Raw genomic sequence first — 16,369 nt, 5'->3', positions numbered from 1 at the left:
AATTGTGAAGAAGGGAAAAGAAATTTGTGCTAGTTTTATTGTCGTACCTCAAATATCTTTGTATAGGAAAAAATATAGTTATACAGAGTTTGGTGCTCTCTTCAGTTTCAGGCATCCACTGGGGGTCTTGGAACATATTCCCAGCAGATAAGGGGGGACTACTGTCAGATCCACATTTTGTAACTTTTTCATTTTTGTATTCTATAATTAAGTGAGGTGAGTGGATAGAAGCTTTTAAAACTTCACTTCTGAGTTATTAGTGAAACAAATAATGAACGAATTATTAAGTTTGAATTAAAAAGATCATTTTAGTAATGGAATCAGTAAACACAATTTAGTTTAAAGATGATATGGATAGTTTTCAATTTCTGGGGCTAAGAGACCCAAATAAGTAGGTATGAAATGTCACTACATATGCACTAAAAGCTTTGTAAATACAGACATAACCTCTTGCTCATAGAAGAGGTTAAATATTTGTTGAATGAATATTTGTTGACTTATTCAACATGTGACTCATTCACTAACTAGGAAATGTGGTGGTACCCAAAATGGCCTTAGGAATAACTCCGTAAGTATGGATGTTACATGAGGGACCAAGAAAATGGGAACTTTACTGAGATTTACTCAGCAGCTCTACACATCATTAGCAGCACATGTTCTCCAGTAAGCTTCTCAAGAAATTTTCAAAACCAGATATTATTCCATTTTATAGATTAGGAACCTGAAGTTCAAAGAAATTAAGTGATTTGAATAAATTCACAAATACAGGAAATCCCAGTGCCACCCTGTGTACCCATACAGTCTGAATTCTCCCCTCTTCCACATGCCCATTGCTTGAGTGGAGTTACTGAAGGTGCTTCACAGAAATTTCTCTCCACCCACCCTCCCAAAAGACTCTTTCTCATAGGCTCACTGTGGTACCTGAAATTATCCCATTTGTGATTGTTTCCCTTGAATTAAGGTATTGCCCTTTTGAAAGGTATAATTCATTGAGCACAGAAGGTGATTCATGCATTGTGGGAATTTAAGATTAGTTTCCAACAAGACCAACAGTGGAGAGCAGGGCATGATTCAAGGCTAGATCCAAAGTGGGACTTAGCTCCAGGATAGGCTGCAAGGGGACACCTGGTGGTGGGGGGGCGGGGGTGGGGACCTGGGCAGTTAGACAGTAGTATAAAGGTCTTAGGGAATTAACCACCAGTGGGTGCAGCATGCGCTAAGGGAAGGTAAGAAAATAAAGCTGCCTTGTTTGCAGTTTAGCCTACAACTTTGTGAACTATGTTGAATTACTGTAGTTAACCTTGTGTAGAGGGTTTTGTTGTTGTTCTTAGAGAGCGCTTTTTCAGGAGGAGTGGGGATCAGGAGAAGTAAGCATACATATGTTCAAAGGATGAGTCTGGGTTTGATAAACCTTTATTCTGGCAAGATGCAAGATAGCTTTTCTTATTCTCCTGCATTTATAAGGACCTTAAATTTTCTCTATGGGAGGAGTATATCAAAAAGGGATTTAATAAAATTGCATGAGACAAACTGCTCATACTAGTAAGCAGTTAAATTAGCAGTGTATACAATCTAAAACACTTTGAAATTAAGAGAGGATGAGAAATTGAGGCATAATTGTTTAAGTTAAATAATACTAATTACAAAACTTGTGTTGCCAGAAGAGGCCATATAAGCAAATGGTATAAATAAGGTATATGGAAAGTGTTAGATTTTCAGAAATGGGTCTTAGAAATGCTAGTGGGAAATAAATATAAAAAGGAATAGGCTCTTGGGAACAGAACCATCCTTTCCTTATGACAGCCATATATCCCAGCTATTTAAAGAACAGACATCAGAAAATGATGGACCCTAAACAGGGGACGGGAAGCTGAAGCTTCTGTTTTGGCAGCTTTCAAGAGAAGATGCTCTCTTCACTAAATGTGTCATCTCTGAGACCAAACATGGCTAATGAGGCCAGTCTGATAACCACAAATTTGCTTTCAGTTTCGGCATGCATTTCTCAGACTAATAAGTAGGGTTTGCTTGTTAATTTTAACTGCAGCTAGTTTCTATGAATCCTGTTTTCCTATCTCATCACAAAGCAAATTCTTTGTAGTCCAAGCATCATCTCACAGACTACTGTCAGTATTTCCTGTTGGCTTTGAAAGTTTGCACCATGGGAGATGAAATTTGGTTCAGGCACCAAACGTTGAACATCTAAATGACATGGCCTGACCAGCCCCAGTGGTATTGGATGGCTCTTCTCTCAAAGCATTTGTGCTACGTACATGTGGATTGTGATTGACTCATCGGTGATTCAAGTTTGTTCAAATAACGTTCTGCCAGGAATGTCTTATTGAAACAGCCTTCATAGACATATTTTATGAATATCAGCCCTTAGCCATCTCCCTAAAGAAGAACAACCATCCTACAACCAACCACCAAGCATAAGTCTGTCTTTCTGTTTAATGTTGTGGTCTCCAAACATCTAGTTTTAATTATGATGGATTTCCTTGTTTGTGATTCCTTCATTTAGTGAAGATAGCGTGGCAAGAGGTGTAGGGGGTATCTGTGTACGCGTGAACATGCTAGATCAAGATTTTTACTTTTATACATTATAGGTTTATATAAATCTGCTTACCATATAAGCGATGTATTAGACACATGTGGGCTAGCATGATTTTTTAATTATCTTTGATATTTGCTTATGTGGCTAAATTCTAAAAATGTTAATTTTGTAATTAATTTCCAACACATTGTTTGGAAACAGTGAATAGTTTTTGTTGTAAATCACCCCAGAACTTAGATCATTCAGCTGCCTGGATGTGTGTTCCCAGCTGCTTTTGGAAAAGTTATTTATCTTTGATTTCTATTTCCCTTCTCTTCAACTCTCACTACGGTTTCTATACTGGAATCCACAGAAATTGCTATGATAAAATCAAATAATATTTTTTTCTGCTGTCATCCATATTAGCCTTGAACTATATCTTCTTCTGTCACTTTTTTCACTGGTTCTCCTGATTTCTTTCAAACTTCCTTTTCTCTACTGATGTGTCACCTTGGCGTATGGCCTTTGGTTTGGGTTTCATCATTTGGAGTGGGAAAGCATTTTCCCACTCCTTCTGCCATGCCTACTCTATAAAGTATGCCACCACCCATCTGGCTCCCATGCTTTTCAGACTCAGACTGTGCACCTCCTAGCATCTCAAGTAGTGTTTCCCAGATATCCTTTGTTGAATTTTAATTCATAAGGTGCCTCTTTTGGTGGGGTGGGGAGGGGGATCCTTGTTCCATGAAGTGCTAAGTTTGGAAAACCATAAATACAATATCCCCGTCACATACTGGGTACTAAATAAATATTTATTGAATGAACAAAAGAATGAATAATGGAACATATTTATTGTACACACTAGCATGTGCTTTGGGAAGTTCTGTAATGAAGAAATGTTTAACTTGGTTTAACCCAGCATTTCCCAAGCTTGTTTTCTCACAAAACTTTCTCTAGTGCAATACCTACATGTTCCCATGGAACTAGTGTTGCACAGAATACACCTTGTGGAACTTCTGCCTAAAGGTTACAATGTGGTGGCCATACTGCTTTCCCTCCCTCAAACCTGAGCTATATGGAGAGAGGTTGAGCTTCATCAGCTCTCTCTCTCCTTGCCTGCCCACAGCAGGCCAGTTTCCTTACTCCAGTTGCTAATGCTCTCCTCTCTCTTTGCTGGCTCTTATTTGGAGTAATCTGTGGTCAGTTATTCTCTCTTTCTCTTTAACCATCCACTCATTTGCATCATTCTTTTTTCACATGCCGTCTTCCAGATCTGTTTTGAGAAGCATGACTATGGATAATCTCTGTCTTGTGGACTCTTACTGTGGGTATTTATGAGATTCTATAGGTTGAACTTTATTAAGTACTTTATTAAGTACTTTTTATTGAATTCTCTCAAAAAGACATTTGTAAGCACCCATGGCATTCTCTTCAACAACACCTGAATCAATATTAATGTCCTAAGTTGACTTGACTTGCTTTATCTTATCACCTTCCTCCTGACTACCTCTGACAGTCAACTAAACATACTCTAGCTTCTCAACTTTAGCAGAAATAAGCTAAGATGCCTAGAGCATTTCTTGTGCTTGCCCTGAGTCTTAACATCATTTAAGGTTCCTCTGAAATCTAGTCTTTTCCTGACTGATCTGAATACGGCATTTGTCCATTCCCACAGGTCCAGCTCTCAGTTTTTGTGTTTGGATGTGGATGGTGGAAGGAAGCAATCAAATTTATGTCCAAAAAGTACTTCTTCCAGCAGTGTCTTTAAACATTGCCTGCCATAGTCCTGGGCTTTGTGGCAGTGCTTCTGGAACCACATTAGGGGACAGAAGTGGAGAGGAAGGAAGGGTGTTAGAAAGGAGAGGCGGCAACAGAGAGGCTCTACTTCTGTTTCACAGATTGCCTGTTGGTTGGGAAAAGTTGGGGATGGGGTCCTATGGCTCACAACAGATTGGAAATGAGTGTGGTAATCAGAATATTTCTAAAAGTAAAAACAGGTTCTGATAGAGCTTCAGAGAGATTCGGAAACAGGGAAAAACGTTCTGTGAGTAAGGTGAGCAGTATCATTCCTTTAAGAAAAATTGGGGTGATTATTAAATGGCAAACCTGGCATATGCTCTAAAAGGCAGCTCACTGGTATTTTTTCTGACTTTTTTCTCTCCTTACCTTAGGACCTTTTGTCTTCTCATTAGCACCTCCACCAGGGTTGGAGCTAGGGAAGAGAAAGGAAGTGTTCAGACATGTGCCTATTTGCATAGTCACTGCATTAAGTTAGCGCCAGGACAGTGCAAACATTCTGTCCAGTTCTATAGAAAAGCCAGTTTCACTCCATCAGTAAGATATTATTTTTGTTTTTATCATAGAACAGTTTATTGGCCAAGCTTCTCTTAACTGTACATTACAAATAGTGTCTGATTAAGAATGTTCTGGATGGGTTAATTAGTGTGGTGACTATTATTAAGCAAACTGCTTGTTAGTATTATGCCTATTTGATCTTGGTATTGATGCGAAGTAATTGACCATAGAGCTACATTTAGAAAAGCTGGAATAAAGTTTTTTGATTTCTTTTATGGCAATAAATTGTTTACATTAAACATGTCCATGAAAATATGAGTTTCATGGCACAGAGAATCAGAATAGACTCTATGTGGGATGCTGGATGAAGACTTGTTTTGTTTTGTTTTTTTAGAAATATTTATACGTTTGTCCAGCTTGCTTCAAGACCAGCTTTGATGAAACAAAGTAAAAAATTACTTCAGCTTACTGCTGCAGAGTATATGAAATCTAAAGTGATTTTAATTTCCCTCACCTACAGGACCTATTTTATTTCAGATTTAGCTAATTGCCTAAATACTACTTTGGGTAACAATCACTATATATAAATAGACTATTAAAGAAAAATATGAGAATATATTATAAACAAGGAAAGCATAGCATGTAACCACCTTCTTTCAAGTAGTGGATTATTATCTATATTATTTATTGGTATTTTGTCCAGTTCTCTTATTAAGTTTCCCTAGCTATAGCATTTCCATAGGGAATTTATTCCATGAGCTAATAAATTATACTATCAGGGAGTTTTTCTTGAAATTCAGCTTAAATTTTCCCATTCTTAATTTCATCTCATTATTCCTAGTTATACCCCCTTGTACCAGGCTAAATAATTATTCTCTTTCCTTGGAGACTCCTATTATGTACCCCTCTAGTTGTCACTTAACCAGGCTATTCATATTTAGCTCCTTTAATCTGTCCTCATAAATCAATTCTTCCATTGCCTTAATCATTATTATTGCTCTTCTAGGAACTCTCTAATTTTCAAACATATACAGTTATCAGGTGCCCCAGATGAAATCAGTATTTGCACAGTCTTCCATCCCCACAGGCTTGGTATCTTCCTTCCCTGTACAACATGATCTGTGACAAAGTGGCATCACTTTGCTGGGTCAAATCAACACAAGCTCATCTTGTCAAACTCCAGACAACATAGTGTTTTCCGTGGGTCCTACTTGCATTCAGCTTTATTTTTATTTTTTCAATTTCGTAATATTAATCAGCTGAGTGTTTGGATACTGTCCATATTTCTATTCTGCATCTTTCCTTGTCCTTATTCACCACCACCTATCAAGTCAGTCATCCACAACCTGTGTTAACGTGGGATTCCGTTCATCCTGGAGAACATTTAGGAAACGTGTTGAATAAAAGCAGGCCTAGCACCTTGCCCACAGCTAAATTCCTTGTCAGTTACCAATTCCCATTGTTTACAACCCTTTAGCCAATCTCCCGTCTCTTTTAATTTGCAATTTTGCTCACATGCTGGCCAATATAAATGGATTTTATGAGTAAGATGGGTCAAGATACTGTTTTCTAAAATGAAGATATGTTGTTTCAATGCCCATTGATTTTTTTTCATTGTGAATCCTTTGCGCACTAAGTTTGTAATTCTGTTAAAATCCTTTTTAAGCTTGCCTGGCTTTCTTTATCTGACATAAACAAATAGGTTATGTTGCTCGCTTTATTGTTGTTTTCCAGCTACGTACAGATGTTCCTTCTCTTACCATTTGTTCCTTTTGTTAAGGAGAAGTTGAAGATCTTGTTGTAGTCTTTTTTTTTTTCTTTTTGCCTTTTGTGGTGATCGATGGGAACTTTTTTATTCATTTTTAGTTCCTTAGAATCTCCTCAGTATTTTGAATTTGTTTCAGGAAGAAAGTTGGTTAGTTCCCTTAAATATTTTGGACCTGTGAGATCTGACACTGTAATCTGTTTATGCCCATGTTTCTTTCCATTTTAAATCAAGCATTAGTGTATTATTATATTAGGGCATACCAGGGGTGTTAGGACCACTCTTCCAATCTACCTAGAGTCATCTACTTATTACTTGGGGCGGCGACAGGCACTGTCCTTATATATTCGGGTGATTTTTCTCAAAGGGCTTTATGAAACAAGCACAGAAGTCCCAAAACAAGCTTTTCGATTCTGGAAGGTACACAGGATACTACAGCCAGACTTTGTTTCCAGCTCACAATATAATCCCCACTATTCCGTAGCGTGGCTCATCAGCCCTCACTTTCAGAACTTGTGAACAGAGCCCTCTCCCCAACTGCACACTCACTGTTCTGATCCCTCCGCTCACTTCTTAAACTCCCATCTCTGCCTCTACTCACCTCTCTTGGAATAGATGGCCTTGCCTGATGCTTTGGTGGCATGCCTTAGATTCCACCCCTGCCTCCTGAAACTGTTTTTCAGCTTCATTTTTTTCTCCTTCTTCCCTCAGCTTTGTAAAAGAAGCTCAGTTTATTCTCTTTTATACTTTCCCCCCGCACCAGGAATCCTACTCTTATCACACATTATCTTGTTTTTCTACTTCCATCTTGTAAGACTTCTCTCTTTCTTCAGGATTCTGCTCCCTTCCCCAGCAAGTATCCCCAAGTGAACACCCCTATGTTCACGGGCCCCGTTAAAGAATATCTGACCCTGCCTTCCCTGCTCTTCTCCTCTCCACGACTCTTTCTCCATCTCTCTCTCTCCCTCCCTCTCTCTGTCTGTCTGTCTCTCCATCTCTCTGTCTCTCTGTCTCTTTCGCACATACCCTGACCTGTACTCTGGTTTCTGCCTACCCGACTCCACAGGAACTGCCCTTGGGGTGCCCAGTGATCTACCGTGTCCTGTCAAAAGCCGCTGATTGTCTTTGGTGTTGGAGCTCCTCTGTAGTGTTTTCCACCCCTTTTTAATGCATTTTTAAGAACTCTGGATTCTTTTTTTTTCACACATTCTTTTGGGGCTCTTAATTCACTTAATCCTCACCTACCTCTTAAATGCATATACCATCTATTTCTTCACCTCTCAACAATCCAGGGAAGAGGCTGAGTCTCTGCGTGGGCCTCAGGGACTCTGAGAAAGCACTTGTCTGACTCAGATCCCGGGACCTGGCCCCACCTCTTTGGGTTGAATATTATTCCCTGAAGAGTTCCTGTTCTCTCTCACTGTTCCTTCAGTCCAGAACTTCTGCCTTTCAAAATCCTTCATCTAAAACTCTCTTTAAGCGTTTACTGATCCCCAAATCAGAATCTGTAGTTCTCAGTTTTAAAAGTTAGAATGTCCATTCTTTATATACTGTGTTCCACCACACAGGTTATTGGCTGTTCTCATGTCAGTCTGTCACTCTGTCTTTTCTAAGCACTACTGATTGGCTCCCCAGTAAGTGGTGAACTCCTTGATTTCATTTTAAATAGATGCTTCTATCAATAAGATATTGAACTCTGTATGACAAAGCATTATGGGAAGATAGGGGAGAGATGATAATGAAAACGATATAAAAATTTATTTCAAGAAATATTAGCAAGTTCAATTTAATGAAAAGTGTATGCAAGTGCCCAGGAATACAAAACAGTCATATGAGCAGAAATATCCAGTGTTAATCAAGGACATTTGAAGCATTTTTGTAGGTTAATGAACAAGTGTGTCTTGAAAATAAGCGCTGGACCATGTGGTAACTGGAAAATGCAAAATGGAACTCCAGAAAGATGAGTTCAGGAGGTGTGATAAACCATCACTCTACTCTTATTTTTTATGGTATTGCACAGGTTTTATAGCCATAGAATCTCTTCAGAAACCATTCAAAAACCATCTGGTCTAATTTTAAACTTTTGAACTTTCTCTTGATGGCTACTACTTTTTGCACTTTTTCTGGAATTTTTGTGATATCTTTAGTTTCTTTTTTCACAGTGTTATACATCATCATCATGTCCTTACAGAAAGGTAAAGGAGAAATAAGTAATATTTTCACTAAAAGTATATTGCATTTCCTTTTTGCAACAGATTCATGCCCAAGCACAAGAACGTCCATTTACAGAAGATGCTCAGCCTCAAAGGAAATGACAGTGCTGCTCCCTCCATAGCCCTTCCTGCCCAACAGGAGCAGAGAAGTTCTGAGGATTTACGCAAGGATTTTGATTTGGATTCTGGACCTTGTGATGCTACACGACAAGAAAACCTGGGTAGCTCATTAATGCAGGAGTCATACTTGAAAATGTGCAACTCATCAGATCATTTGAGTTCTCATCATGGGGAAAATAAACAAAATCCATGTGACATTTTGAGTGGAGCTGATCAACAAAGACCATTGCACATTGTCTGGCCTCACAGGTGGTAAGTTTAAGACACACTAATTCAGTAAAAGTGGTAGCACTGGTAAAAGAAAGTATGTTCTGATGACTGACTTAGTAATTTGTTGTCCCTATAGCTTTAGAAAAAGATCATTTTAATATGTCAGTACTACTAATGTACTGCTAAGGTGGTACTACTCAATAACTTTATATAAATAGCTGTGTACTTAAATTTGAATTACAGATAATTATTTGCAGTGATTTGCTCAACTAACAAGAGTAGCTAAGCACTTCTGGGAAATGAGATCTTGTTCAAGAAGTTTCAAAGTATAACAATAGGATTCCATATTTTTATATATATGTGTGTGTGTGTATATATACGTGTGTGTATGTATACTGTTACAGAACTATTTTATACGTATACATTGCTAAAGCAGTATTACCATTAAAACAAGCAATTTCCGTTATTTACTAATTTGACCAATTTCAACTGGGTACCTTTATTTCAATTGTCATAATATATATCAGTGCTTTTGGAACTGTTTTCCTTCTCCCAATTGCCTCTGTATTGTGTAAGCAAAATACTTTCCAGCAGAATCTTTTCTCAAGAGAGGAAAATCAACTGCAGCATGTAATCGCACCAAATATAAACTCATAAACTTAACCCGGGCTCCTATAAATTAGGATTTAAAGAGGTAAAATGTCCTGATAATCTTCTGGTATTAGGCACGAACATTTTAATCTAGTTTTTATTCCTCCCAGTTAGTTTAATCTGCATGTGGCCTGATTAGAGTTCACTTCCCCCCCAGATTATGGTCTCTTTATTGCAGAGATGCTGGGCCGATCATTAGGTCCGATTTTCTGAGATCAACTGTTTACAGGTGAAGCAATAAGCACGCCACACCGGCTGGGCAAAGCGCCTTTGCCGAGGATTTGACTTCCAGCACATTAAAACTCCAGAAACTCTCCCCGTTGATCTGCAGCATCTGGTACCTAAAGAGATTTTTGTCTTTGACTCTAAATGTATGAATGTAAAATCTAGGGATTGAAAGTTGATGTGGAATATGTCTTTGGGTTTGTCTATTCAACTTCATACTTCCAGCATAGCCTTTCTAAGGGAGTACCGTTTATTTTAAAATCATGTTTTACTTAGATTGTGACAGTGTTCAGTATTCTTTTATGTTGTTTTAAAATGCAGTGGATCTGGATGAGATTAAGCTGTTTCAAGGTAAAATAGATGTCATCATTTACTCACTTCTGAAAAGCTTTTCCTTTTATTCTACTGACCTTTGTTTGTCTCTGAAGTAATATTTATTGTAAGCCAGTCAGTTCTAAAAAGTTTGGTTCTAGGTTATCATAAAAATGCTAAATTGATTAATTTGTAGACTCCTATTGCAAAACAGCATACTGATATGTAGGAAAGAGTGAGAACCACATTATCCAACATTTTGCACCAAATAAGACAGAGCTATGTTAATAAAATTAACAATATTAAATTGAATAATTCCCTCTCTTCCTTTGTATATTTTTGCTTTAATTTAATTTAATTGCCTAAAGTTAGTTGCTTAAAGAGATGCAACATTATGTTTGCACACATTCTTATTGTCAAAGCTAAATTATTTTTAATTTGGAGAAGAGGGGGAAAAGCCGCATCAGCAAGAGTAAATGCCAAAATATAGAAGTAACACATTCATCCTTACGGGTAATATAGTAGAACATTGGAAACTTGGAGGTTGCCAGACACATAGCTAACATTAGGGCTAATTTTGAAAATCTAGCGTGCAGTCAATTTTACTGATGCCTGGGGACATACAAGGTAGAAGCTGACAAGAGAACTAATTTTGTTTGGGTTATTTACTGCTATGCATCATCCGCGGGTTCCTGCCTGACACACAGCTATATGAAGGGGGATATTATCACACACTAAAAATTTATGTTGACATTCGATATTTGTTCAATATGTCAGCAGTATTACTTTCATAATCAAAAGAGTAAGAAAAAGAGAAAAGAAAAGCACTTTATGCTCATATAGATATATCTTTTTAATAACAGTCTATAAGGTTAATATAGTTTACCTTTGAGAGTATACAATGAAAACAAGCAGGGTTAGGAGGGGAAATGACAGAAAGCATCAACCCAAGCGGTTTGTTTGCCATTACCTAAGCGAGCCATGTCAGCTCTCTGGCCCGCGTCTGATAGCTATTTGTTGTACAGAGAGCACAGCATAAAAAAAATATCAAACTCTTAATACTATTGTGTGCCCATAACCATCTGTCACTGCTAGCCTGGAGATGAGAGGAAGATTACGAGGAATAAACACTGAGCCGCCGAGCATTGGTAAAGCCTTCGGGCAAAAAACTCTTGTGGGGACATCAAAGACATTCTAATTCCGAGGCAGTCAAGGATTACAGTGTGTAACCTGTGCTGACAACAGATAAATGACTGGCAATATTGTGCCAGAGCTGTTGGGTCCTGCATGGAGTACTGATGATGATGATGATGATGTTATCTTGCAGAATGGACTCTGCTGGGATAATTTTATGATAAAACACTTTTTTCAAATGCCACTGGGTCTAGGCAGACATTTACTAGCTACAGGGGTAGCAATCAGTTTCTTCGAAATTTACTGTTCTAAGCCCATTAGAGTTCCAACGCAGCAAGACTCTTCAATGAAAATCTAAAACGCCTATATTTTCTTTAGGAGAATATATGCAAATGTAGTGAGCTGAACTCCTACCCTTTAGTGGTAGATGCTTTATCATCTGATTTATGTAAATTTGCTCATAAAAATACAGTTTATTTTTAATTGGTGAATATGAATTAGAAAATTAAGATTCTGGTTCAGCATTCATCAAACATCCCCAGTTACAAGCACACATTTATTTAGACCTCTGATCGCATGGGTGGAAATCATATAATTGTCCAGTCAACACGAATCGTATTCTAAAGGAAACCATGGTTTCTACTAGAAATGACCAGGGCTGTGTTTCTTATTCACCCCTCTTAGTTTGAGCCTCACCCATCCTTCGCTTCACATGTTCTTGTCAGTATTATGAGCTACTTGCTACCTGCTCGAAGAGGGGTTTTCTTTAGAATAGCCTGCAGGAAGATCTACAGTCTGTTGCATTTTTACCTTGGCATGTATGTTTTCCAGAGAGAAGGTATTTATTTCAGAACAGAGAATGTGTTGTTCATTGTTTCCCCTGTAAACAGAAGGGAGAAATGGACACTAGAGAGGACAACAGGATTCTGAGAGCCTGTCACTAACCTTGCCTAACAAAACAAAAATAATACCCTCCTCCTTATCATAAAAAATATGCCCATGAAATCATGCAGTTGTGGTAGCCAACTCTAAAAATGAAGTGATGCTGAGCTCATTGTGTTCTTTCCACTCTGGGATCATGAATGGTCTAAAATATAGCGTTAGCCTCTAACATATCTCGTACTAAGTCAACCAAATGTAGACCCTACTAGCTAGGATATGTATCAAAATCAAAAGTGACGTTTTCTAGAAGATACATTCTGGCTTTAAATCTGTGTTAAAATGTCTGTGCATGAGAACAGGCCCTTAAATGCAATGCTTGCCCCCTCTCTTCATTCTTTCTGAATCTGAGCTTGTCAAGGATTATAGTGTGCAACCTCTGCTGACAGTAGATAAATAACTGACAGTATTTTAGCAGAGTTGCTGGGTTCTCTGCAGAGTAATTTGTTTTCTCCTTTCTACCCAGTCTTTAATGTTTTGTTATAAACATCTATAGCAAGGCATGGTTAATAGAAATGACTTATAGAGAAAGACCTGTAAAAAATAGACTGCAACTGGCAATGCCTTTTTTTTAACTATTTTCTTTCCAAATATTACACAAATATAATATTGCACCAGATTCCAACCTTTATGTAAATGTTCTCCTTATTAAAATGGGCACAAAAGACACATTGCTGGAGGGACAGAAAAAACAAGTTTACAAGACACTGAAAGATAGCACTCTCAAGGCTGCGGTTCTCAAACTCTTTGATCTCGAGACCCCTTCACATTCTTAGAAATTATTGGGACACCAAAGAACTTTTGTTTATTGGGGTTATACCTATCAATATTTACTATATTAGAAATCAAAACTGAGGAAAAATTTTAAAATCTATATGAAATGATTTAAAAGTAACAATAAAGAACCAAATACCTGTTAACGTTACTATATTTTTATGAAAAATAACTATATTTTACAAAACAAAAAAGTAGTGAGAAGAGTGACATTATTTTACCAAATCTTGTAAATCTATAGTGTCTGTCTAAGTAGAAGAGAGTTAGATTCTTACATCCGCTTAAGTATTCCATCGGTTGCATTATGTTGTTTTGGTGGAAGTTTAGAAGAAAATTCTGCCTCATGAAGAGATAGACATGGAAAAGGAAGGAGTGTTTTAATGACCTATTCAGATTATTGTAGATATTCTTCGTTGATACTACACCACAACTTGACAATTAGGAGTTTCTTAAAGGTTAGTCTGAAACCACTCAGTGACTCATCATGCTCTGTTACTTGTTGTTTAAATGGATTTTCTAACATCATGCATTGGTCACTTGGAAAATACAGGTTCACTGAATTAGGCAGATCTTCCAAATGCTGACCTAATTCATTATTTTAAAGAATCGCGTTGTTAATATCACCACTAATATCAGAGAAATTTTTGATTATTGGGAAGTTGTCAAGCTCATAATATAGATACAATTTTTCCAAAATTCTAATTTTCAATTAAAACCTTGAGTTTATCATTGCAACAAATATTATCAGTTATTTCTTTGAAGTGACAGATTCACATAGTTCATATTTGAGAAAATGTCTGCCAGATACCTAAATCTGGTTAACCATGGGTTATCTATCAGTGGTTCTTTTAAGTAAAATCGGTATTTCATGAAAAAAAAACAGCTAGTTTAGCTCACAACTCAAACAATCGTATAAATACTTTTCCTCAAGGCAGCTTGTACCTTGATATGCAAAGGTGCTTTCTATGTATTTCCAATTTTATCACAAGAATATTAAAAGAAGTTTCTTGAAGGGATGAAATTTAATAAAATTAGCAATTTTAATGCTTCTTAAAGGACATGCTTAAGTTAAACTGACTTATTTTTCCTTTCGCTGCAAGTGCGGGTGATTCAGAATACAGTGACTGCTGGTTCAGTGTGGTCCCGTTGTCTTGAAGCATGCTAGGGCACCAGCACTTTCACCCATCAGTGCTTCTCCACTGTCAGGGCATATGTCAACGCAGTGAAAAAGGCAAATTATGTCTTAGTATTGTTATGAAAATAGTTTGACTTTACAGACTCCATGAAAGGGCCTTGAATACCCGCAGGAATTCACAGACCACCCTTTGAGAACCACCATCAAATGGGACTGACAATGACATATGTAACAATATATCTGCCATCAGTCATTGGAATTTCCTAATTTTTAGTTCTCATAGACTAATTTTTCTTGCCCTAAATGTTAACATTTAGGTTTATATGACATATTAACATTTAGGTTTGGTAGTTGATAGCAAACAAGAGTTCATCATATATAAGAAAATTTCTCACACCAAACAGGATTTGTCTCACTGTGGGCTTGGGAGTTATGAAGCCATACGGGAGAGATCTATGATATAAGAAATTCTGTTCTGGTCTTAAAGCCCCTAGGAGTGTCCCATAAGTGGGTGTATTCTGGTTAAGAAAGATGAGTGGGAGTGGGCTGTGAGGCATATTGAGGAGTTTGAAATTGTTAGAGTAGCTATAGTTGTAAGTTCCACCATGACCTCATCACTTGGAATTTGGGGAAATTGTCAGAGCTTTTCACTTAAAGTGGAATGACTTTTTATGAGCTATATGATATTTGCAGTATTTTCCATAAGGTAATAATAGAAGAATTTATGCAATGTTGATTATGGTTAAGGGTGTAAATTTGGAAAGGAAAAGAGTCATTTCTCCAGTCATTGAGAAATAAAAGCAGATTTGAAGCATACTTAGGTAAATCATGTACTATAATATTGAAAGAATTTGACATACTATATTTTTAGAAACTTTGGCGATTTCTAACTGAAAACAAATGATTGATATAAAATGGAAAATTATGCTTTACTACTTGAGAGTAAAATAAATTACTTTTTTTTTATTCTTTGACTCTGAGGCTTAAAAGTACAGCTTTGAAAACAAAATTGATGACTGCGTGCTAAAAGGATGTGTGTTGGATGATTGGCTGATATGCTTTTCAGGCCAAGGTAGCCTATCTTGGTTTTATTATTGCCCAGACAATTTGGGAAAAGTTTGGCGAGTAGATTGTCTTAAATCTTTCAGGTTTTACTGGTCATTACCTTAGAATAGAATACTTTTGGAGGGCAGTCTTCAGGTGCCACAGCAGGATGCGAACAGAGAGGCAAAGTACTAGCTTTTGGACACTAAAGTTCTTTGTTCTATTTCAGTGTTACATATAAATCTGTTTTTCTAAGGGAGAAATGATCCTCACAGAATTATAGTTCTGGAAAAGATGGTCATGTGGTCTGGCCATCTGCCTTTTCAGCACACTCCACCAAAGGTTCCGCAGACCTGTGAGAATCCATCTTACTTGTCCTGATCTCTAAAAAAGATGATTCCATACATGCTTTCCAGTAGCCCTGTCCATTTTCACAGTTAAATGTCTTTAATGTAAGGAATATCTGCCCTATAACTAGTTATTATAAATAAGCTAATTTAAGATTGACTGGAAATAATGGTAACTGCTCTTTGAAAGGGATTGTCTCACCAGTTCTGTATTTATCCATCGATTGGACAGTCAAAGCTGACATGAATAGTAAGGTTCCAATTGATTACAGTCATTCTCAATTCAATGATAAGTTTTCTTCAGTTATATTCCTTTGCCTAGAGATGTTTTTGTGTGTGTGTTTGTTTTTGTCCTTAAAGAATTTAAAGTGAACTCTGTCATTTAAAAAGCAAAAAACTCTCTAGAGAATTTTACTAGAATCTTTGAAAACTCATCCTCAAATACCTGGCTTAAATTACTAGGTGTCGTGTCACCTAATAGTTTTATTCTGTCTTCTAACATAGTACTATTAGATGAATCTCTGATAATCTATTCCAAGACTTTTAATTAGTGGGGAAATAAATACTGGGAAATGCATGGCCAAAAAAATAGCCTTACCAAAGTCCCATCTATAATTTCCAAAATTCCATTCATAGATGCCTTGCTGACTACTTTCAAAGCTATAGAACATATGA

General features: G+C 37.1%; 1 protein-coding gene across 43 annotated transcripts in view; it reads left to right on the top strand.

Annotated features, from left to right (window-relative positions):
- GTDC1 (glycosyltransferase like domain containing 1) overlaps positions 1–16,369 on the top strand; it is a 424,168-nt gene that overhangs the window by 297,564 nt on the left and 110,235 nt on the right. For 39 of the 43 annotated variants that reach the window (XR_011502793.1, XR_011502792.1, XR_011502788.1 and 36 more), the window contains one exon: positions 8,846–9,175. Coding sequence is in view for 34 of the 43 variants with exons in the window: in XM_070507641.1 (XP_070363742.1) it covers positions 8,846–9,175 (330 nt within the window). In the remaining 9 variants the exon portion in view is untranslated. The remainder of the gene's footprint in view (positions 1–8,845; positions 9,176–16,369) is intronic. The other 4 variants (XM_070507625.1, XM_070507634.1, XM_070507635.1 and 1 more) reach the window with 1 other exon arrangement.

This window comes from Equus asinus, chromosome 4 (assembly GCF_041296235.1).
Source record: "Equus asinus isolate D_3611 breed Donkey chromosome 4, EquAss-T2T_v2, whole genome shotgun sequence".
In the NCBI taxonomy this organism is placed as follows: domain Eukaryota; kingdom Metazoa; phylum Chordata; class Mammalia; order Perissodactyla; family Equidae; genus Equus; species Equus asinus.
Note: the sequence above shows the minus strand (reverse complement) of the source record. Positions and strands in the feature narration are given on the sequence as shown.